Raw genomic sequence first — 25,009 nt, 5'->3', positions numbered from 1 at the left:
CTCTCTGTGAGCCCGAATCTAAACATTTATTTGGGACTATCCAAAATGGTTGGCTTTTGCTTCAAGTGGAGGCCATTTGATATAAAACATTAAACAATTAAGTGACATTTCAAAGGGTAATGGCGCATTAAATTGAATGTCCTGTGTCAGCAGAGATTTGAAAAGGCGTGTCAGGCACAAAATGGACTCTAGTTAATTTGATGATGACTGACTCCCTGAATTCAATTTGGTCCCAACTAATCAACCCCCTCAGACCGTCTGAGGTAACCTAGTACGCTGGACCAATCACGTGATGCCTCCGAGACAATCGTGGTAATTCTCTGTACACTGAAACAGTCAGCATTGGCTGAGTGTACATTGAAACGGTCAGCATCGTTGGAGGTTGTTCTAAAAAGCTTTCGACATGTTTATTTTATAGCGGTAACATCATTACTAAAGGTCTGGTAATTGTTGAAAAGTACAGTGTTTTTAATCTAGATTTGATTAGGGGATCACACTCTTTGATTACACGTACACTGTGGTTGTGAAGTACTTTAATTCTAAGTGTTTCTGGGTTCAATGAACAAGAGGTGTTTCCTGAATGCTGACACTGATAGGTATTCATTGAATAGAGTGTGAATTGTGTATGAGGTATCATATTACCATGTGTACGTGTTCCTTCGATTACACAGGAAGTCTAAGTATCCGTAGAAAAACAACCAGAGCACCATCACTACTTTAATAACGTAGACTATAGTAGAGGCTGAAACCCTCTATTCCTTTCAGAGTACTACCTCAGAATGCTAGTAAACTCAAAGGTGTGGGTGGTGGATAGTTCTAATCACAGGACTCTATTAAGGTTACGTCATAATATCCTAAATGCAAACCTAATGGTTTGATTACCTCACCATGGAAACCTATTTGTGTTCCTTGGACGTGGGCGGGACTCTGATCCCACCAGTACCGCAGGCTCTTAGTGACACTGATTTATTATCAATCATATGATACTCACGGTAGACTTAGCCACGGCCTGTTTGTTAGGTGTGGTGCCAACACAGAAGCATGTGCACCCTGGAAAGCCCAAAAGGGCATTTATAAACCGGGTGGTTCCAGCCCTGAATGCTGATTGGCTGAAAGCCGTGGTATATCAGACCACCCGTATACCACAGGTATGACCCAACAGTTATTTGTACTGCTCTATTTACATTGGTAACCAGTTTATAATAGCAATAAGGAACCTCTGGGATTTGTGGTATATTGGCCATATACCACACCTCCTCAGGCCTTATTGCTTAAATATAGTATAGTTAAGCCCAACACAAGCATGTAGTAAGTTGTGATTGTGTATCTACACCTTCAACACTAAGAACACTACATGTTCCTGTGCTTCCCCAAAATGGGAATGGGATGAAGCAGAAGTACTGTCACTGGAGAGTAGATGAAGAGGTGTTACATGGCCATACTTCACACTGTTCTGGGTTGCGTAAGAAAGACAAAATGGTGGTGTTCCGCCATAAAATAAATGAAAACAGATCAATCCCGGAGCTACGTACTGGGACGTTACAGCTGCCTATCAATTCCTCTGTCTCTAGCCTAGCGTGGGGCTTTTCACCAGACAGGAATAGCACAGCAGAATAAAGTCAAATGGTGATAATTGTTGTTGCTGTTGTTACTGGATTTAACCATTCAACAAAAGTTGGTTAAAGTAAAAAGAGACTGACACCTAGGCTACATGGCTGTTGCCTCCCTGTTGAAAGAAACATGGAGTAGTTTAGGTTCAGGTTCAGCAGGGTCGTTTCACAGCTAGAGGAGGTAGCGCTAGCATTGTAGTTTGGCTGGGGGCAGGCACTTTATATACATGAGGACCATTGTTTACATTTGAGGCATGCGCTTGGGGCAAGCTCATGTCACATTGGTTTTGTCTCCATGTCTCCGCGCCATGACTAATGGTTTTTCATACAAAATGGCCGCCAACCTAACAAACCACAACTCTCTGGACTTTTCTAACGATAGCTCGAGGGACTAAATCATTAGAGGGACGTTACTAGGGCTGGAAATTTCCAGGGGGCTCACAATGAAATATCACAATACTTAGGTATTGCAATACAATATGTATTGAGATTCTCAAAATTCGTACAATTAAAATGATTCTTTATGTATTCTTTATGTATTGCAAGCTGATATTGCTCACTATATGTCTGCTGCAGAGAGACGAGAGAGCATGAGAAAATGTATTTGATCAATCATGGAAATGAAAGTGCTGAAAACATGTTGGCTCACTATTTAAAAAGAAGAGAGAGAACAGGCTATAGGATGAAAAATACCAGCATTTTGGCGCAGGTAAACCTGACTAGTGCTAGCTAATGCTGCCCAGCAAAATAAAACAAACCTATATCTTAATATCTTCCAAAATAAGTAACTGTATCGATTTCCAGACCATCAATAGACTGTACAGTAACTGAGCTAAACGGACAAACTGTAAGAAGAAGGCCTGTCTTGACCCTGCGTTAAGTTTCTATCCAGCACCCTCAAGCTGACGTGTACTCAAACATGCACAAGGTTATGCGGGCAATTCATGGCGTTTTACACTCAGAGAAGAGGTAGCAGCATTTCAACACAGGATATTTACATTATTTGTACTCTCAAAGAACAAAACAAAAAAAGACATCCCTTAGGAAATGCCTCTACTCCGAGGTCTGACCGTATATCGACCGGATGATAACTGTAAATGCCTTGTCAAAGTCAATAAAACCTCTTGATTTCTTGTTGATGGCCATTAATTGCTTGGCAGATGTCAGTGCCAGGGCGCTAAAACGTCCGCGGTTTCCAAGAAAGAGCCTGGGATCATCGTTAGAAATTGAGTTGCAAGTGGTCCGTTACCATAATCCCATCATTATTAAGTTTACAGGCAATAAATTCATTTGGACGGGGGGCTCAGATGACGGTTATGGAGGAGCTGGGTCGACTCTGCGGCCATTATGGGTTGACGGCTCAAATGCGATTTCATAGCAGCCAGCCTCAGCCATTGTTCTGGCTGGAAAGCTTTTAAAGAGTAATTGATACCAGGGAATATGTTGCTCCAAAACCATAGTCGAGATTAGCAAAGACACTCGGTCCTTATCCTCCTGGCTAGGCTGGAGAGCTAGTATAAAGTCATTTTTAAATTAGGCAAGTCAGTTAAGAACAAATTCTTATTTTCAATGACAGCCTAGGAACAGTGGGTTAACTGCCTTGTTCAGGGGCAGAGCGGTAGATCTTTACCTTGTCAGCTCGGGGATTCAATCTTGCAACCTTTCGGTTACTAGTTCAACGCTCTAACCACTAGGCTAAGGTGTGCTAGCTAGCTAGCACTCACATGGGCTATGATCTCTGTAAGTTCACTACTTCCTGTCATTACTTGTGTATTCATGTGTATTAAGATGAGTTCGCAGAAATACTAATTGAATCATTAAATGAATGGGTAAAATGTTGGCCTTGGATACATATTGGAAAAAATAGACATTGACATTACAGTACACTTGTCAAATACTTCCATTCTCTCTCTCTCTTTAAAACACTGATCAGTCAATAGAGTAGCCATTTGTACACCTACAATGTAGTAGTCATTCTCTTTTTCTGTCTCTCTTTATCCGTCTATCTCTCTCTTTCTTTTTCTCTCTCTCTCTCCCCCAGTATGCGTGCGCCACTTCCAGTGCTGTGACATCCAAACCACGGCGGGCCTGGGCCAGGCATGGTGGCGGTTGAGGAAGACCTGCTTTCAGATCGTGGAGCACAGCTGGTTCGAGTCCTTCATCATTTTTATGATCCTGCTGAGCAGCGGCGCTCTGGTAAGCAGCGTGCATGCTGGGTAGGGGTGGCGGGGGTCGGGTCGGGCAGTCGGCCCTGCCTGCTGAATGGTCAATATGCCAGGCCAGGCCACCCAGTGTGGGGTGAGACTGGGGGGGAAACAGGGGATGACAGAGATATCCAACAAGGACAGTTCCAAAGGGGTTCTTCCGCTGTCAACATAGGAGAACCCTTTTGGTTCCAGGTAGAACCATTTTTAGTTCCATGTAGAACCCTCTGTAGAAAGGAACCTGGAACCAAAAGGGTTCTACCTGGAACCAAAAGGGTCCTTCAAAGGGTTCGCCAATGGGGACTGCCAAATAACCCTTTTTGGTTCTAGATGGCACCTTTTTCTTCTTCTAAGAGTGTTATATGCTGTAAGTAGAGGCTTCCGGCTGTGTGTGATGCTTAGGAATAATCTCTCTGATCATACAAGTTGTTTGTTACCTCATCTCTTTTTTCATTGCTCTTTGTCTCCACAGTTAATGATTTACTCTAAGATCCAGGCTATTTAATAAGATAATAATAAGATCATCTCATCAAATAGGTTAGCCAATAGACTGCTCAAAATCCCATATTTGATGTCGGGAGGATGCTAACATGGATGGCCGACTCTTGATCAGCTTTTGTGATGTGCTAACCTTGGCCTTAGGTTGTAATAACACTAACACTATGATGGGCGTTATTTCCATGAGCCCTTGTACAGTATTTCCTAGACAGCACCCTACAAGCCTCCAAGGACTAACTCTAAGACCATTTGTTCCAGGATGCCGCTCACAAACAAGGTCAATCACTCTTTCACCTGCTATTACAATCTAACACCAAGGTTGGCAGGCATGAAGTGCCCAACATAGTAGAGCTAGCTGAGAATGTCAAGCAGGCGAAATTGAGATAAGACAAATTGTGATATATATATATATATATATATATATATATATATAGTATAAAAACATTGAAAACAAATAAATTGGGCACACAGAAACAAGGAATGATTGGTTGAGGTGCAGCTTTTCATTGCATCTGCCTGGGCCCTTTCACTCCTCATCGTCCTCAATTTCCTCCTCCACAGTGATGTAGTGCATGAACAGATATGCAGCTGAGAGGAGTCAGATCAATGATTAGTCAAGCCTTCTCCGCTCTCCTCCTAATTAGCAGTGGATTGGTCGGAGCGTGCCCAAACCTCAGCTGTGCTACCAGTGCCTGCCCCCCCCCCCCTCTCCCTCCACCCCGCCCCGACCCCTAACCCGTTTTCCATCCACCCTCCTACTCCTCAATCTCTGTCCAAGCAGATTATTGTTTCTCCTGGGCCTTTCCCTGTCAGTGTGGGCCTTCTCCTGGGTATTGCCCGGTGATGGGTATGCAGGCTAAGCCTGCGTGGCGTTAATTTCGGGTGCATGGCGGCATACCTCATGAGAGTAAAGCAAAAGGTTTCCGATGACGACGACGCGTCTAGCTAGCGAGTGCTCTTGTTGCTCAGCAAAAGCACTCCATTTTGTTTATTTTCCTCTGATAGCACTTTCCTTCTTCTACAGAAAAGCATGCAGAGGCATATTCCATGTGTGCAGCATGTTAGTCATTATGATAAAGAATAGATACTGACACAGTGATGAATATTCCTGTTGCTTTACTGTGCAATGTGTGTGTATTATGATGAAGGTATAGTTAAAGACACAGCCTGTATCGCCTGCTTATTATGTTGAATCTATAAATATCATCACATTTTTTTATGTGGGTTAAGCCTGACGAGGACATTTGGTTTGAAACGTTAAACAACGGGAGCTTTCATCAGTGTGTGAGTATCTATTATTTCCTGAGTTTATTTTTGTACCCAGCAGCCACAAGTCATTGGATGTGCGTACGGTACATTATACAATACTGGACATTTTTCAACTCAATGTTCCTCATTCTAGAAATGTTATCATCTGTAAAGACCCTTTGTTGTTCTCATTCAACTTTATTATCTGAGTAATAACTGTGATGCAAAAGGCCTCAATCAATTATTATACACTGATGCATACTGTTTAAATATATCATTTTTCCGGTTGTGAAATAAAATCACTGAAAGGGTTTCATGTAAAAATAGCATGTGGACTTCCCTCATGGGTACACACTGTTACGAAACCAGAAACTAGCCTACTGGGTTTGCTGCACTCGTTATGTCTAGGGGTCTTAGGCCCAGCTACATGGTCTGTAACCTGACTCATTATGTCTAGGGGTCTTAGGCCTAGCTACATGGTCTGTAACCTACCTCATTATGTCTAGGGGTCTTAGGCCCAGCTACATGGTCTGTAACCTGACTCATTATGTCTAGGGGTCTTAGGCCCAGCTACATGGTCTGTAACCTGACTCATTATGTCTAGGGATCTTAGGCCTAGCTACATGGTCTGTAACCTGATTTGATGTGTGCATAAATGTGAGACATAAGCATATGCGACCAGGTGTTCAGTGCTTGTGCTCAGAAGACCTTATACCTCAGGTCCAGGGCCAGCTCAGTCTTGACTCCCATTGTCAGCCAGTCCAAGCAGATTATTATTTGTTCAGATGGTGACGTAAGTAAACATACAAAAAGAAAACTACAAGGAGGCATGCCTAACCTAAAGACTCAATTGCCACCTAACAAAGCCAGCAGCCTCACAGCCATGCCAGCTGGGACACTGACTGACAATCACCTTAATTGGCAGCATGTCTGTGCAAATAAAGGCTTGGCTCAGCATCTAAACCAGTTGCTGCTGCCACCTGGGGATGGAGTGTGGAAGTGTATCCTGGTAGTGTGTCTGTCCTAACACTAACCTTGCCCCACATCATAACAATACATACTGCCAGTTTCTAGTGATTAGAATAAGACACTGATACACACAGTCAGTATGTATGTCATTAAGATACTGCATTAATATTGCTATGGTAAGATTGATTGCCGAGTGATTACGAGACTAGGGACGTTCCATAGAATTACAGCATGAGACTAATTGCCTATGGACTATTTTAAAAGCCCTAATCATGGCTCGTCTCCCCATGTGTCTTTTCGAAGGCCTTTGAGGACATCTACATCGAACAGAGAAAAGTGGTCAAAGTGGTGCTGGAGTACGCCGACAAGATCTTCACCTACATTTTCATTCTGGAGATGCTCCTCAAGTGGATTGCATACGGATTCAAGAAGTACTTCACTAACTACTGGTGCTGGCTGGATTTCCTGATTGTGGATGTAAGTGCCATGTTTATTTCCAAACCCTCAGACATGATGTTGAGACGATGAGGTCATTTGCTAAAACGGCGGCCCACTTCACTTGATTGTGTTTTATAATCTGGTCAGACGCGATCAATCGATCTGTTTGTCGCATGCATTCTGAAAGCTCTGTGACTTGGACAATGTGGAATCCTGATTTGTCTTGTCTTACTCTGTCAATAATAGTTTTCCAACACATTGAACATTATCGAGGCACTTCACTTTCTGGATGGCTTGGCTGTCATGCCAGACAGTCATAGGGCCGGATTCAGAAAAGCCTAATCCCAAATGAATAAGGATGCTGAATGGAGAATATTGTCAGGGAATCTTAATTTGTATGTGGGAAAACTGCTCATAATGTACAGTATGTACAGGATTGGGCACATTTCTGGAATGCTCACCGACCTACTGCTGTTCTCAAAAACGCTTTGTCCAATCAGTGCAGCCCTGTAGCGAGTCTAGCAACACCACAATCCCCTGGGTTCATACGTCACTTATTTGTTACCACTTTATCCTCGGGGAGAAACATGAGAGCTGAGTTCACGTCAGTAGTTTGGACATATTGGTCTGTGGCAGAGAGTCTTTAGGCATAGAGAGAGCCTTGAGCAATTAGTGTTTGCTCTCTGCACACAGACACACCGCTCAAAGGGAGGGAGAGAGATGGCAGGGGGGAAGGAAGAGAAAGAGTGGTGGAGTGGGAGAGGGAGGAGGAGAGAAGAGAGAGAAAGAAAGAAAAAGAGGCCAGAGCTGACTAGATAGATGTAAACAGCATTTTTTCCCCAGGGAAATTTCTCCAGCATGGCTTCATGTTTTACCATTGCCATGAAAACTGCCAAGTCAATCCATATTCCCCTTACACAGCTTGTTGGGACTATTTCTAATGATAGATGATACCTTTATGCATCTTTTTTTAGGATGTGCAGCAGATGTTGTTCTATGTAATCTGCGATATTGCCTGTGTTTCTTCAGCGCTTTTCATTGCCTTTTGTTCATGTAAATTGTGAGACGAAGTGAATTGAAAAGATAACCAAACATGGAATTCAAAATGATCATGCCTTCCTGTTGTACACGGAAGTAACGGAAATGTGACGGTGGATTCATACCACTGGTGGTGATGTGCAGTTTCCTCCTGAGTGATTCAATATTCTAAATTCCTGATCTAGATTTGGAGGGGAAATCACAATGTGTACGTGTGCTTGCTGAATCTTCTTTAAACCCCCTCACCGAAGTGTTATAATTCATACCGAAACAGTATGCGTAATGCCGAAAGGTCTCCAAGTGCTGAAGTACCAAACCCTTTTGGCAAGAAGCTCACCAGTGGGTTTACTCCCTCTGTCCATCTCTGTGTGCTGTGCTGATCGTGTTCAACAAAAGTGTTGTGATGTATTCATTTTCTTACACCCCAAGGCATAAGAGCACAAAAAAGCCCCTGCTCTTGAATCAGTGATTCATTTAAACAACATGACGAAGCACAGATGTCTGTGAACCTTGGAGAATCATTTCAGTCATTTATCTGATTGTGGTATGAGTCTCAGACAGTGCATGGAGGGCAGTTGAATATTAATTTGTGAGGGGCAAAAGGGAATTCAAAACCACCCACTTTACTACATTCAAGTTTGCTTGTGTAAAAACCTGTATGTATTGGATCAGTCTGTACTACATATTTAAAAGTAAGTAATTTGATTCACTGTTGGCAAGATATCAGTGATTGGCCTGTTGACCAGTGCCGTCAATGAAGAGCAAATTGGCACCCACGAGTCCTCAGGACCCTGTGAGCATTGTGGTGGCCCGGTTTGCCGGCATAAGGGCGAGGCCCAATCTGACCCCTAAACACCACCACTGACCGTACACAGTAGACACCTAGAACTGTAGTTTCTGGTTGGCTTTGAGGTTGGCTTTTGATTGACCTCTCTTCCTCTCTCTCTTACACAGATCAAAGCAGAAGACTTGTGACCAGTCTATGTTCTGCTATGAAATAACCAAATTTTAACATTATATCCCCTTGAATATTAAAAGGACAACCTCGATGCTCCCACTCTGGGTTGACTTATAAACCCTTAACATAGTTGCTAACCGGAGGGACTTGCCAGAGTGGTCCAGTGTTCCTTTTCAGGTACTGTGTTGACATTTCTTTGAACAGGTTGTGGCAGCCCCCCTAACCATGTGGGTACTTGCCCTTTCTTCATCCTCCTAGGTGTCTTTGGTGAGCCTAGTGGCTAACACGCTTGGCTACTCGGACTTCGCTGCCATCAAATCACTTAGAACCCTCAGAGCTCTGAGGCCGCTAAGAGCACTGTCCCGATTTGAAGGCATGCGGGTAAGAGTCATCTCTCCGCTCTCTTTTCTAACTCATTAACTCCCTCACTCCTGATGTCTTCGAACCTTCTCATCTGTCACACTCTACCTCTGTTGCCACCCTTTCTTTTCCTTACCAGAATTTTCAGTTTCTTTTTAGAATACTCATATCTCTTCTTATGGTGTTATAATGCCATCAAATCCATGAATTGCTCATCTCTTAATTCTCCAGCTAACGCCACTAATCCCTAGCCAATCTTTCCCTTGGAGCCAAAAGTGGCAATATTAGCACAAAGTGGCAATATTAGCATGAAGAGCTAATTATGTTTTCATAATTACCCTCAACTCTCCCCTTAGCAAGACATGACTACATCATTATCCAGATTATCAATTTGATCAATTTGGATAAGCTTTATTTCATATTAAGCTTTATTTTGTGGTCTTTTTTTTTACCTCAACCTTTCATAGTGAAATCATTATTAGGCCCTACATCACCATTTAGGAATCATCAAAACAGGTAACATATACCAAATGTTTACACCATATTTAAGTTAGAACAGAAAATGGCCTATTGTCATCACATCATTTCCAAGTAAATCCTTGACAGATACGGTAGGGTCTGAAATTATTGACACCCTTGAGCAATAATGACTGTAAAAAATAAATACTTCAAATGCTGAGTATGCTCCAAAAAAATAGGGAAATTATATTATTTTATACTAATTCAATTGCTCAGAGAATGATTTTGTTTAATAAAAATATATATAAAAAAATCTCAAAAGGTAGGGGTCAAAATTGACACCTGTAACGATTCTTATGAATAAAGTCGTCAAAAGTTGAGTATTTGGTCCCGTATTCTTACCACGCAATGGCTACATTAAGTTTGTGACTCTACAAACGTGTGGGATTTATTTGCAGTTTGTTTTGTTTGTGTGTCAGATTTTGTACCCAATAGAAATCAAATCAAATTTGATTGGTCACATACATATGGTTAGCAGAGTGCAGCGAAATGTTTGTGCTTCTAAACTTAGGACCCTGTCTTACAAAGGTAATTCGTAAAAATCCAAATAACTTCACATATCTTCATTGTAAAGGGTTTAATCACTGTTTCCAATGCTCGATTAACCATAAACAATGAATGAACATGCACCTGTGGAATGGTCGTTAAGACACTAACAGCCTACAGACAGTAGGCAATTAAGGTCACAGTTATGAAAACTTAGGACACTAAGAGGCCTTTCTACTGACTCTGGGAAAAAAATAAAAGAAAGATGCCCAAGGGTCCCTGCTCATCTGCGTGAACGTGCCTTAGGCATGCTGCAAGGAGGAATGAGGACTGCAGATGTGGCTAGGGCAATAAATTGCAATGTCCGTACTGTGAGACGCCTAAGACAGCACTGCAGGGAGACAGGACGGACAGCTGATCGTCCTCGCAGTGGCAGACCACGTGTAACAGGATCGGTACATCCGAACACCACACCTGCGGGACAGGTACAGGATGGCAACAACTCCCCGAGTTACACCAGGAACGCACAATCTCTCCATCAGTGCTCAAACTGTCCACAATAGGCTGAGAGAGGCTGGACTGAGGACTTGTAGGCCTGTTATAAGGCAGGTCCTCACCAGACATCACTGGCAACAACGTTGCCTATGGGCACAAACCCACCGTCGCTGGACCAGACACGACTGGCAAAAGGTGCTCTCACTGACAAGTCGTGGTTTTGTCTCACCAGGGGTGACGGTCAGATTCGCGTTTATAATAAGAATATACAGTGCCTTGCGAAAGTATTCGGCCCCCTTGAACTTTGCGACCTTTTGCCACATTTCAGGCTTCAAACAAAGATATAAAACTGTATTTTTTTGTGAAGAATCAACAACAAGTGGGACACAATCATGAAGTGGAACGACATTTATTGGATATTTCAAACTTTTTTAACAAATCAAAAACTGAAAAATTGGGCGTGCAAAATTATTCAGCCCCCTTAAGTTAATACTTTGTACCGCCACCTTTTGCTGCGATTACAGCTGTAAGTCGCTTGGGGTATGTCTCTATCGGTTTTGCACATCGAGAGACTGACATTTTTTCCCATTCCTCCTTGCAAAACAGCTCGAGCTCAGTGAGGTTGGATGGAGAGCATTTGTGAACAGCAGTTTTCAGTTCTTTCCACAGATTCTCGATTGGATTCAGGTCTGGACTTTGACTTGGCCATTCTAACACCTGGATATGTTTATTTTTGAACCATTCCATTGTAGATTTTGCTTTATGTTTTGGATCATTGTCTTGTTGGAAGACAAATCTCCGTCCCAGTCTCAGGTCTTTTGCAGACTCCATCAGGTTTTCTTCCAGAATGGTCCTGTATTTGGCTCCATCCATCTTCCCATCAATTTTAACCATCTTCCCTGTCCCTGCTGAAGAAAAGCAGGCCCAAACCATGATGCTGCCACCACCATGTTTGACAGTGGGGATGGTGTGTTCAGCTGTGTTGCTTTTACGCCAAACATAACGTTTTGCATTGTTGTCAAAAAGTTCAATTTTGGTTTCATCTGACCAGAGCACCTTCTTCCACATGTTTGGTGTGTCACCCAGGTGGCTTGTGGCAAACTTTAAACGACACTTTTTATGCATATCTTTAAGAAATGGCTTTCTTCTTGCCACTCTTCCATAAAGGCAAGATTTGTGCAATATACGTGATTGTTGTCCTATGGACAGAGTCTCCCACCTCAGCTGTAGATCTCTGTAGTTCATCCAGAGTGATCATGGGCCTCTTGGCTGCATCTCTGATCAGTCTTCCTCTTGTATGAGCTGAAAGTTTAGAGGGACGGCCAGGTCTCGGGAAATTTGTAGTGGTCTGATACTCCTTCCATTTCAATATTATCGCTTGCACAGTGCTCCTTGGGATGTTTAAAGCTTGGGAAATCTTTTTGTATCCAAATCCGGCTTTAAACTTCTTCACAACAGTATCTCGGACCTGCCTGGTGTGTTCCTTGTTCTTCATGATGCTCTCTGCGCTTTTAACGGACCTCTGAGACTATCACAGTGCAGGTGCATTTATACGGAGACTTGATTACACACAGGTGGATTGTATTTATCATCATTAGTCATTTAGGTCAACATTGGATCATTCAGAGATCCTCACTGAACTTCTGGAGAGAGTTTGCTGCACTGAAAGTAAAGGGGCTGAATAATTTTGCACGCCCAATTTTTCAGTTTTTGATTTGTTAAAAAAGTTTGAAATATCCAATAAATGTCGTTCCACTTCATGATTGTGTCCCACTTGTTGTTGATTCTTCACAAAAAAATACAGTTTTATATCTTTATGTTTGAAGCCTGAAATGTGGCAAAAGGTCGCAAAGTTCAAGGAGGCCGAATACTTTCGCAAGGCACTGTATACATATGGATGGGCAATGATAGAGTGGCATAGGCAAGATGTAATAGATGGTATGAAATACAGTATATACCAGTGGGGGTCAGTGCCGTTTAAGATGAGGGAGGAAAATGTTCTTTCATGTTTCTGTTACAGCACATTGGATGACTCTCATTCATATTCCATTCACCTAGTTCAATGTATCAGCAATAGGTTTAAGCTACTACATGATACTCGAATTGTCCCTATACCCATCATGAGGTTGCTACAACCTAGCCTATGAATGAACGTTTACAACATAGGTACACACAGATCGAGAAACAAATTTGAGATGACACACAGTGACATTCAATACCGCCTTGCACACTCTTGAATGCATCTATCTGATCTAGGGTGTAATCATTAGTCCAACAGTTGCAAACAAGAGTTTCTATTGGACAAATTCAGGTATGTTTATCCCTGTTTTGTTCCATTTGCTTCTGTTTAAGAAACTTTTTTTTCAACAGAATCGGCGGAATGAATACACCCCTGATCACGTGTAAACAGAGTTCACTCTCATAACAGCCACTTTGTATTCCTTCTCTTCTCTTCACTTGTGGACTTCAATGCACAACACATAAGCTGTGTTTGACCAGCCGAAAAAAAAACTTGCCATACCATGTCATAACCGCTACACACAGCCTACATCGTTGTCCCCATATTAGCTTAAGTATCGTCCTAGTCAACATAGATAATAGAACTAATGCATTAGTAAACCTGCTACAATCATGCAGTAATGTTACAATGCATAACGTTAACTAACTCACTTGTGTACATCGTGCTGGTCCGTACAATTGACCTTATTTTAGCGCCCAAAAAAACGTGATACCATATAATACCATAATATCAATACCATTGTAAAGCACAATTTCTCTCCTTTCCGAAAAAATCATTGACGAGACCTTCATGATGCCCATCTCTGCATGATTCAAGAAGGCAATGAGCTCCGTCGGGTCTTTTTAAAAATGGTGGGTGGGGAAGTGAAACTAATGCGTGATAGTAAGAAGGAGAGATGTTGTGTGGGGAAGCTGCGTTTTTCATTCGATCTGTCCAACTTATCACCTTAAAACCTCTAAAATGTAAATGTGTCATTACATACCTATTTGAAGAGTTGTGTCAAATTTGAAACAAGTTTTTAAGGCGGCGCTAAAGTTATCTTCAGAAGTGAACAGCGGCTTTTGAGAGTCACGATGGCTTGCAGTGATGAACCAAGAAATGACGAGGTATCCCCCTTACCCTGTCCCTGTCCCTGTCTTGTTTTTAAATGGTGAGAGAAGTGCTACACCTGGTGGAGAGAGGTAAGACAGATAATTAGTTGCTTTATGCGTGCTGTACGTTACGTCATGACACGTCACAATTTAACGTAGTGTCGGAGGGGTCCGTTTTTTTTCAACTTTTCTCCAGTACTATTGAGACATTACCATGTCAATCAATGCTTGAATAGAAACATAGTTCACACCCAAGATTTTGATGTCAACACAGTTGCTATAGTCCCATTTAGTTTTCAGTGCAGCCTCATTTGAATGTCGCGGTTGCGCAAGTCCTGCAACCCGCCTCACCAATTTATATTTATAAAAAAGTATTATTTACCTCAGAACAGTGGTCCTCCAAGAAGCTAGCCGGAGGCTCCAGGAGGCTGGCCAGAAACTAGCCAGAAGCTAGCCGGGAGCTAGCCAGAAGCTAGCCAGAAGCTAATCAGAAGCTGGTTCAGAAGCTAGTTAGCTTCTTTTCTGGCAAATCGTTGGTGTTCAGCTAACCACGGTTTGTGGTCATCGGCTGTCCTTTGGCTCGAGAGTCTATCGCCAGTTTTGTACGGCGCAGCGCGGCTCGGAACATACCGGACCAGATTTTCTCTCCATGTCCCTGGATTTCGACCGCTGGCTCTGGACTTTCATGCCTGGATCTCACAGCTAGCTAGCTGCTATCCGTGTGACTATCGGCTTTCGTCGATTCCGGAGCAAACATCAATTGATCCGGAGCTAGCCAGCTGAAGAGTTCCATCGATCGCTCCTGGGCTGCAGTCACCTATCCGGACCCGTTTTGCTGCCTACGCGGAGCACCACCGGGCCTTCACAGCTGGACTGCCGACGTTGTCTACCCGAGGGAGTTGTCCGGCTGGCTCCTCCGTCGCGACGTTGCCTGGGCGCCCATCTGCGGCCTGCTAGCCGTTGGCCTTCTTATTGGCTGCTATCTGAATAGACAATCGGACAATTTATTTATTTATTTTTTATTATTATGATTTTTTTTTTTTTCTTTTTGGGCCTCTATAACTATATATATTGTTTTTATTATTGTTGCTGTTGTGTGATTTTGATTAATCCCCTCTACCACAAGGAACCCCACTAATCTATTGACGGAACGCAAGAGGTGGCTAATAACAGACCTCCATCATATGCTAGCTTGCTACCGATGGCTAGCTGTCTAAATCGCTGTGACCCCCAACCAACCTCTCCACTCACCGGACCCTTTTGATCACTCGACTAAACATGCCTCTCCTTAATGTCAATATGCCTTGTCCATTGCTGTTCTGGTTAGTGTTTATTGGCTTATTTCACTGTAGAGCCTCTAGTCCTGCTCACTATGCCTTATCCAACCTATTAGTTCCACCACCCACACATGCAATGACATCTCCTGGTTTCAATTATGTTTCTAGAGACAATATCTCTCTCTTCATCACTCAAAACCTAGGTTTACCTCCACTGTATTCACATCCTACCAAACTACAACATTTTCAGACAAGATAGAACTGCCAAAGGGGGCGGTGTTGCAATCTACTGCAAAGATAGCCTGCAGAGTTCTGTCCTACTATCCAGGTCTGTACCAAAACAATTCGAACTTCTACTTTTAAAAATCCACCTCTCTAAAAACAAGTCTCTCACCGTTGCCGCCTGCTATAGACCACCCTTTGCCCACAGCTGTGCTCTGGACACCATATGTGAACTGATTGCCCCCCATCTATCTTCAGAGCGCGTTCCAGTTTAGGTCGCCTAGCAGCACATGCTTAACACCCCAGCCATCCTACAATCTAAACTTGATGCCCTCAATCTCACACAAATTATCAATGAACCCACCAGGTACCTCCCCAAAGCCTTAAACATGGGCACCCTCATAGATATCATCCTAACCAACTTGCCCTCTAAATACACCTCTGCTGTCTTCAACCAAGATCTCAGCGATCACTGCCTCATTGCCTGCATCCGTAATGGGTCAGCGGTCAAACGACCTCCACTCATCACTGTAAAACGGAAGGATATTGATCTCATCCCGTCAGTAGAGGATGCCTGGATATATTTTTTAAATTCCTTCCTAACCATCTTAAATAAACATGCCCCATTCAAGAAATTTAGAACCAGGAACAGATATAGCCCTTGGTTCTCCCCAGACCTGACTGCCCTTAACCAACACAAAACCATCCTATGGCGTTCTGCATTAGCATTGAACAGCCCCCGTGATATGCAGCTGTTCAGGGAAGCTAGAAACCATTATACACAGGCAGTTAGAAAAGCCAAGGCTAGCTTTTTCAAGCAGAAATTTGCTTCCTGCAACACTAACTCAAAAAAGTTCTGGGACACTGTAAAGTCCATGGAGAATAAGAACACCTCCTCCCAGCTGCCCACTACACTGAAGATAGGAAACACTGTCACCACTGATAAATCCACCATAATTGAGAATTTCAATAAGCATTTTTCTACAGCTGGCCATGCTTTCCACCTGGCTACTCCTACCCCGGTCAACAGCACTGCACCCCCCACAGCAACTCGCCCAAGCCTTCCCCATTTCTCCTTCTCCCAAATCCGTTCAGCTGATGTTCTGAATGAGCTGCAAAATCTGGACACCTACAAATCAGCCGGGCTAAACAATCTGGACCCTTTCTTTCTAAAATTATCTGCCGAAATTGTTGCCACCCCTATTACTAGCCTGTTCAACCTCTCTTTCGTGTCGTCTGAGATTCCCAAAGATTAGAAAACAGCTGCGGTCATCCCCCTCTTCAAAGGGGGGGACACTCTTGACCCAAACTGCTACAGACCTATATCTATCCTACCATGCCTTTCTAAGGTCTTCGAAAGCCAAGTCAACAAACAGATTACCGACCATTTCGAATCTCACCATACCTTCTCTGCTATGCAATCTGGTTTCAGAGCTGGTCATGGGTGCACCTCAGCCACGCTCAAGGTCCTAAACGATATCTTAACCGCCATCGATAAGAAACATTACTGTGCAGCCGTATTCATTGATCTGGCCAAGGCTTTCGACTCTGTCAATCACCACATCCTCATCGGCAGACTCGACAGCCTTGGTTTCTCAAATGATTGCCTCGCCTGGTTCACCAACTACTTCTCTGATAGAGTTCAGTGTGTCAAATCGGAGGGTCTGCTGTCCGGACCTCTGGCAGTCTCTATGGGGGCCACAGGGTTCAATTCTTGGACCGACTCTCTTCTCTGTATACATCAATGAGGTCGCTCTTGCTGCTGGTGAGTCTCTGATCCACCTCTACGCAGACGACACCATTCTGTATACTTCTGGCCCTTCTTTGGACACTGTGTTAACAACCCTCCAGGCAAGCTTCAATGCCATACAACTCTCCTTCCATGGCCTCCAATTGCTCTTAAATACAAGTAAAACTAAATGCATGCTCTTCAACCGATCGCTACCTGTACCTACCCGCCTGTCCAACATTACTACTCTGGACGGCTCTGACTTAGAATACGTGGACAACTACAAATACTTAGGTGTCTGGTTAGACTGTAAACTCTCCTTCCAGACCCATATCAAACATCTCCAATCCAAAGTTAAATCTAGAATTGGCTTCCTATTTCGCAACAAAGCATCCTTCACTCATGCTGCCAAACATACCCTTGTAAAACTGACCATCCTACCAATCCTCGACTTTGGCGATGTCATTTACAAAATAGCCTCCAATACCCTACTCAACAAATTGGATGCAGTCTATCACAGTGCAATCCGTTTTGTCACCAAAGCCCCATATACTACCCACCATTGCGACCTGTACGCTCTCGTTGGCTGGCCCTCGCTTCATACTCGTCGCCAAACCCACTGGCTCCATGTCATCTACAAGACCCTGCTAGGTAAAGTCCCCCCTTATCTCAGCTCGCTGGTCACCATAGCACCTGTAGCACACGCTCTAGCAGGTATATCTCTCTAGTCACCCCCAAAACCAATTCTTTCTTTGGCCGCCTCTCCTTCCAGTTCTCTGCTGCCAATGACTGGAACGAACTACAAAAATCTCTGAAACTGGAAACACTTATCTCCCTCACTAGCTTTAAGCACCAACTGTCAGAGCAGCTCACAGATTACTGCACCTGTACATAGCCCACCTATAATTTAGCCCAAACAACTACCTCTTTCCCTACTGTATTTAATTAATTTATTTATTTTGCTCCTTTGCACCCCATTATTTTTATCTCTACTTTGCACATTCTTCCATTGCAAATCTACCATTCCAGTGTTTTACTTGCTATATTGTATTTACTTTGCCACCATGGCCTCTTTTGCCTTTACCTCCCTTATCTCACCTCATTTGCTCAGATCGTATATACAGTGCCTTGCGAAAGTATTCGGCCCCCTTGAACTTTGCGACCTTTTGCCACATTTCAGGCTTCAAACATAAAGATTTAAAACTGTATTTTTTTGTGAAGAATCAACAACAAGTGGGACACAATCATGAAGTGGAACGACATTTATTGGATATTTCAAACTTTTTTAACAAATCAAAAACTGAAAAATTGGGCGTGCAAAATTATTCAGCCCCCTTAAGTTAATACTTTGTAGCGCCACCTTTTGCTGCGATTACAGCTGTAAGTCGCTTGGGGTATGTCTCTATCAGTTTTGCACATCGAGAGACTGAATTTTTTTCCCAATCCTCCTTGCAAAACAGCTCGAGCTCAGTGAGGTTGGATGGAGAGCATTTGTGAACAGCAGTTTTCAGTTCTTTCCGAAGACAAATCTCCGTCCCAGTCTCAGATCTTTTGCAGACTCCATCAGGTTTTCTTCCAGAATGGTCCTGTATTTGGCTCCATCCATCTTCCCATCAATTTTAACCATCTTCCCTGTCCCTGCTGAAGAAAAGCAGGCCCAAACCATGATGCTGCCACCACCATGTTTGATAGTGGGGATGGTGTGTTCAGGGTGATGTGCTGTGTTGCTTTTACGCCAAACATTACGTTTTGCATTGTTGCCAAAAAGTTCAATTTTGGTTTCATCTGACCAGAGCACCTTCTTCCACATGTTTGGTGTGTCTCCCAGGTGGCTTGTGGCAAACTTGAAACGACACTTTTTAGATCTCTGCAGTTCATCCAGAGTGATCATGGGCCTATTGGCTGCATCTCTGATCAGTCTTCTCCTTGTATGAGCTGAAAGTTTAGAGGGATGGCCAGGTCTTGGTAGATTTGCAGTGGTCTGATACTCCTTCCATTTCAATAATATCACTTGCACAGCGCTCCTTGGGATGTTTAAAGCTTGGGAAATATTTTTGTATCCAAATCCGGCTTTAAACTTCTTCACAACAGTATCTCGGACCTGCCTGGTGTGTTCCTTGTTCTTCATGATGCTCTCTGCGCTTTTAACGGACCTCTGAGACTATCACAGTGCAGGTGCATTTATACGGAGACTTGATTACACACAGGTGGATTGTATTTGTCATCATTAGTCATTTAGGTCAACATTGGATCATTCAGAGATCTTCACTGAACTTCTGGAGAGAGTTTGCTGCACTGAAAGTAAAGGGGCTGAATAATTTTGCACTCCCAATTTTTCAGTTTTTGATTTGTTAAAAAAGTTTGAAACATCCAATAAATGTCGTTCCACTTCATGATTGTGTCCCACTTGTTGTTGATTCTTCACAAAAAAATACAGTTTTATATCTTTATGTTTGAAGCCTGAAATGTGGCAAAAGGTCGCAAAGTTCAAGGGGGCCGAATACTTTCGCAAGGCACTTTAGACTTGTTTATACTGTACTATTGACTGTATGTCTGTTTTACTCCATGTGTAACTCTGTGTCGTTGTATGTGTCGAACTGCTTTGCTTTATCTTGGCCAGGTCGCAATTGTAAATGAGAACTTGTTCTCAACTTGCCTACCTGGTTAAATAAAGGTGAAATAAATAAAATAAAAAACCTGTACTGACCTTGCCTACTGGATGGTAGCCGGGTGAACAGGCAGTGGCTCGGGTGGCTGTTGATCTTTTTGGCCTTCCTGTCACATCGGGTGCTGTAGGTCTCCTGGAGTGAAAGTAGTTTGCCCCCGGGTATGCGTTGTGCAGACCGCACCACCCTCTGGAGAGCCTTGCGGTTGTGTGCGGGGAAGTTTCCTTCCCAGGCTGTAATGCAGCCCGACAGGATGCTCTCAATTATGTATCTGTAAAAGTTTGTGAGGGTTTTAGGTAACAATAACCATTTCTTCAGCCTTCTGAGGTTGAACAAGAGCTGTTGTTTTGTGTCATTTTGGAGTCACTTTTATTATAGATAAGAATAAAATATGTTTCTATACACTTCTACATTAATGATGATGCTACCATGATTAAGGATAATCATGAATAATGATGAGTGAGAAACTTACAGAGGTTCAAAGATGTGCTAACCTCTCACCATTACCAATAACAGAGGAGGCTAGCTGTCTTGGGCACAAAACAATCTGAAACACAACCAAAATGAACTGCAAATGCATCCAACATGTCACAAGATTTATGTAGTCATTAAGTGCTAGGATTATGAGAGCAAATACTAAACTTTTGATTACGTTTTTAATAAGAATCTTTAGGGGTGTCAATCATTTTGACCCCTTCTTTTTCTGAGAGAAAAAAAGTATTACATTTTTTTTTGGAGCATACAATATATCTCACTGTTTGAATGATTTATTTTATACAATCATTATTGCCTGTCTTTATCAAGGGGTTTCCGTTAAAAAGCCCAGTTCTCACTAAATCAATGTTGTTACAGCATTATTACACAGGAATATGGACACATAATTGTAAAGTGTTACCAGAAAAGCTAATAAATATAGCAGTGTCATGCATGCCCATACTTCATGTACAGTTGAAGTCAGAAGTTTACATGCACTTAGGTTGGAGTCATTCAAAACAGATTTTCAACCACTCCACAAATTTCTTTTTAACAAACTGTAGTTTTGGCAAGTCTACTTTGTGCATGACACAAGTCATTTTTCCAACAATTGTTTACAGACAGATTATTTCACTTATAATTCACTGTATCACAATTCAAGTGGGTCAGAAGTTTATATACACTATGTTGACTGTGCCTTTAAACAGCTTGGAAAATTCCAGAAAATGATGTCATGGCTTTAGAAGCTTCTGATAGGCTAATTGACATCATTTGAGTCAATTGGAGGTGTACCTGTGGATGTATTTCAAGGCCTAACTTCAAACTCAGTGCCTCTTCGCTTGACATCATGGGAAAATCAAAAGAAATCAGCCAAGACCTCAGAAAAACAATTGTAGACCTCCCCGAGTTCATCCTTGGGAGCAATTTCCAAACACCTGAAGGTACCACATTCATCTGTACAAACAATAGTACGCAAGTATAAACACCATGGGACCACACAGCCATCATACCGCTCAGGAAGGAGACACGTTCTGTCTCCTAGAGATGAACGTACTTTGGTGTGAAAAGTGCAAATCAATCCCACAACAACAAAGGACCTTGTTAAGATGCTGGAGGAAACCGGTAGAAATGTGTATATATATCCACTGTAAAACGAGTCCTATATTTACATAACCTGAAAGGCCGCTCAGCAAGGAAGAAGCCATTGCTCCAAAACTGCCATAAAAAAAGCCAGACTACGGTTTGCAACTGCACATGGGGACAAAGATCGTACTTTTTGGAGAAATGTTCTCTGGTCTGATGAATCAAAAATGTTTGGCCATAATGACTATCGTTATGTTTGGAGAAAAAAGAGGGAGGCTTGTAAGCAGAAGAACACCATTCGAACCGTGAAGCACGGGGGTGATAGCATCATGTTGTGGGGGGGCTTTGCTGCAGGAGGGACTGGTGCACTTCACAAAATAGATAGCATATTGAGAAAGGAAAATTATGTGGATATATTGAAGCAACATCTCAAGACATCAGTCAGGTAGTTAAAGTTTGGTCACAAATAGGTCTTCCAAATGTACAATGACCCCAAGCATACTTCCATAGTTGTGGCAAAATGTCTTAAGGACAACAAAGTCAAGGTATTGGAGTGGCCATCACAAACCCCTGACCTCAACCCTATAGATATTTGTGGGCAGAATTGAAAAGTGTGTGCGAGCAAGGAGGCCTACAAACCTGACTCCGTTACACCAGCTCTGTCAAGAGGAATGGGCCAAAATTCACCCAACTTATTGTGGGAAGCTTGTGGAAGGCTACCCGAAACGTTTTTCCAAGTTAAACAATTTAAAGGCAATGCTACCAAATACTAATGGAGTGTATGTAAACGACTGACCCACTGGGAATGTGATAAATAAAAATTAATGCTGAAATAAGTCATTTTCTCTACTATTATTCTGACATTTCACATTCTTAAAATAAAGTGATGATCCTATCTGACCTAAAACAGGGAATTTTTACTAGGATTAAATGTCAGGAATTGTGAAAAACTGAGTTTAAATGTATTTGGCTAAGGTGTATGTAAACTTCAGACTTCAACTGTACATAATACGTATACTTAGTATGTAGCATTTCCATTATCTGATTCCAATCTTTGTATCCTTTCTCACATCTTTACCTGCCTGTGATACTGCTTTACAAGTTGTTTCTCACTTCTGGCAGTATTCATATAAATCTCATTGCTATTCCACTGTTTGTTTAAGTGGCTGATTTTCTTATCACGTTCTCTTACATGCATTTCTGTGTACAGATATTCAGATGAATGTTTAGCCTGTAACATTTCCATAATCATTATTCATTCCCTCAAACACATCCTTAAACCCCATCGAACAGTTCATGCACACGGAAGTTAAGATTTTGGGCTATTGTTCCCTCCTGTTCCTGTTCCCTCAACAGCTGTCAGCCTAGCTTGTAGCCCTTTAATATGTATATAATTTCCCCTGACATCCACTGGAATGAATTTGAATTCCTGCCCATGAAATTTGCATGCTGTCGGAAATGGGAGGGCTGATGTCCGCCGAGCTCGCTGCTCTCCTCCACTGTAAATTTGGCAAATGGGATAAGGCGTCACGCTGCTTGAAAACGTCTGGGTCTACTCCTCAGTGGGGAACGCGAAGTGGAAGTGCAGCCCGGCTACAGTATACAGAGGAGTGAGTGAGCAGCAGCTTTCTTTGTGACACCTTAAGGGATGTGCAGGGCTAAACCCCCAATATCCACTCGTTCTATTAGAGCAGTCACACTCAGGAACTCCTAGCTCTGCACACTACCCTCCTGTTCCTCTAGTCTAGCACTTTAAGGTTAGTCTCAACCAGGAAAAATCTTACCAGGGTAGTTTTAAAAAGTTGCTGCTGCTTGTGATTGAATATGAGACAAACAAACATTCTCATTTTAATCTCATTTGCCAGTTTCACTAGTTTGCATGAATTTTGGAAATGTGATGTTTTTAAGGTGGTGGGATTATTCTACAAAGTGTGTTTGAATAGTTTGAAATGTATATATACTTCGTGTTTTGGGGGGGGGGGGGGGGGGGGGGGGGCGTTGGGCAAGCACTTAGAGTAAGTGAACCACAAGCACGTGCACACTGGTATGAGTTTCTCTGATTAAGTTACTGGCATCATGTATGGAGTGTGTCATGTGAAAGCAGAATGGGGCAGATGGACGCTTGACGTGTGTGTTTCCATGGCGACAGGTTGTGGTAAACGCCCTGATCGGCGCCATCCCGTCCATCATGAACGTACTGCTGGTGTGCCTGATCTTCTGGCTCATCTTCAGCATCATGGGGGTCAATCTGTTCGCCGGAAAGTACGGACGCTGCGTCAACCAGACGGGCTACATCCACAATGTGTCCATGGTCAACAACAAGACCGACTGCCGGGCCATGAATGACACGCAGTTCTACTGGACCAGAGTTAAGGTCAACTTCGACAACGTGGGCGCTGGTTACCTTGCCCTCTTACAAGTTGTGAGTTGGACTTTTTTTCCCCCTTTCCTTTTAGTTTTTCTCACAGTTTGAGACGTTCTTTCCTCGCTCATACTTTTTTACGTTGCCCACCATGTCTGTCCAGAGATCCCCGAATCGATCAACAAGTCGCAAGCTTTTACTTTTAGCAGCGATGGAGGCCATTACAGAGAATGTTATTCTCTGTAATGGCCTCCATCGCTGCTAAATGCACAACATTCTCTGCCTCCATCGCTGCTAAAAGCACAACATTCTTTATAATGGCCTCCATCACTGCTAAATGCACAACATTCTCTGTAATGGCAAGTGCATGCACTTCATTCTTCGCTTTAACTTAGTTGGTGTGGGTGCCTAGCAACAATTCACTTAGCTCCTTTCCATCACCTTCTTGTGATTTCCCTTCATTCTAACTTCCCCCATTTGCATCTGGAAACAGTCTGGCCCTCAGTCATTCACAAAAGCCAATAATAACCCGTAACCAAGGCGAAAAGACCCACCACCGTGATTTCTCGCTGATAAGAACTCACTTGTGATGAAGTAGGGCACCCCGCTCACTCTCCTTCTTCCTCCGTCTAGAAAGACACTCCATGCGGTCAGGAGGAAGCACATATAAATCCTTTCCACTGCCATTCATAACATCTCAGCTCTAACATGGCACATGGCCAGTATTTATTTTGTAGAGACTGTATGTTTTTGTTTTTTGAAGGGGGTCATATAGAAATACAAGCATATATCGTTTGCATTTTAAAATAATGTTCCTATGTATGCCTTTATATAGTGATGATAGTGGTGCATGCTCATTGAAGTTGATGGTGGCACATGCTCATTGAAGTTGATGGTGGCACATGCTCATTGAAGTTGATAGTGGCACATGCTCATTGAAGTTGATGGTGGCACATGCTCATTGAAGTTGATGGTGGCACATGCTCATTGAAGTTGATAGTGGCACATGCTCATTGAAGTTGATAGTGGCACATGCTCATTGAAGTTGATGGTGGCACATGCTCATTGAAGTTGATAGTGGCACATGTCATTGAAGTTGATGGTGACACATGCTCATTGAAGTTGGTGGCACATGTCATTGAAGTTGATGGTGGCGCATGTAATTGAAGTTGATGGTGGCACATGCTCATTGAAGTTGATAGTGGCACATGTCATTGAAGTTGATGGTGGCACATGCTCATTGAAGTTGATGGTGGCACATG

The 25,009-nt window shown here is 42.9% G+C and overlaps 1 protein-coding gene across 1 annotated transcript in view; it reads left to right on the top strand.

Moving 5' to 3' along the window:
- Positions 1-25,009, top strand: part of LOC100136701 (sodium channel protein type 3 subunit alpha) — a 151,917-nt gene that overhangs the window by 113,943 nt on the left and 12,965 nt on the right. Inside the window, exons 17-20 of the mRNA XM_036934870.2 lie at positions 3,652-3,806; positions 6,833-7,006; positions 9,222-9,344; positions 23,535-23,807. Coding sequence (XP_036790765.2) covers positions 3,652-3,806; positions 6,833-7,006; positions 9,222-9,344; positions 23,535-23,807 — 725 coding nt within the window. The remainder of the gene's footprint in view (positions 1-3,651; positions 3,807-6,832; positions 7,007-9,221; positions 9,345-23,534; positions 23,808-25,009) is intronic.

Source organism: Oncorhynchus mykiss, chromosome 11, assembly GCF_057628025.1.
Source record: "Oncorhynchus mykiss isolate SJ-2025 chromosome 11, ASM5762802v1, whole genome shotgun sequence".
In the NCBI taxonomy this organism is placed as follows: Eukaryota; Metazoa; Chordata; class Actinopteri; order Salmoniformes; family Salmonidae; genus Oncorhynchus; species Oncorhynchus mykiss.
Note: the sequence above shows the minus strand (reverse complement) of the source record. Positions and strands in the feature narration are given on the sequence as shown.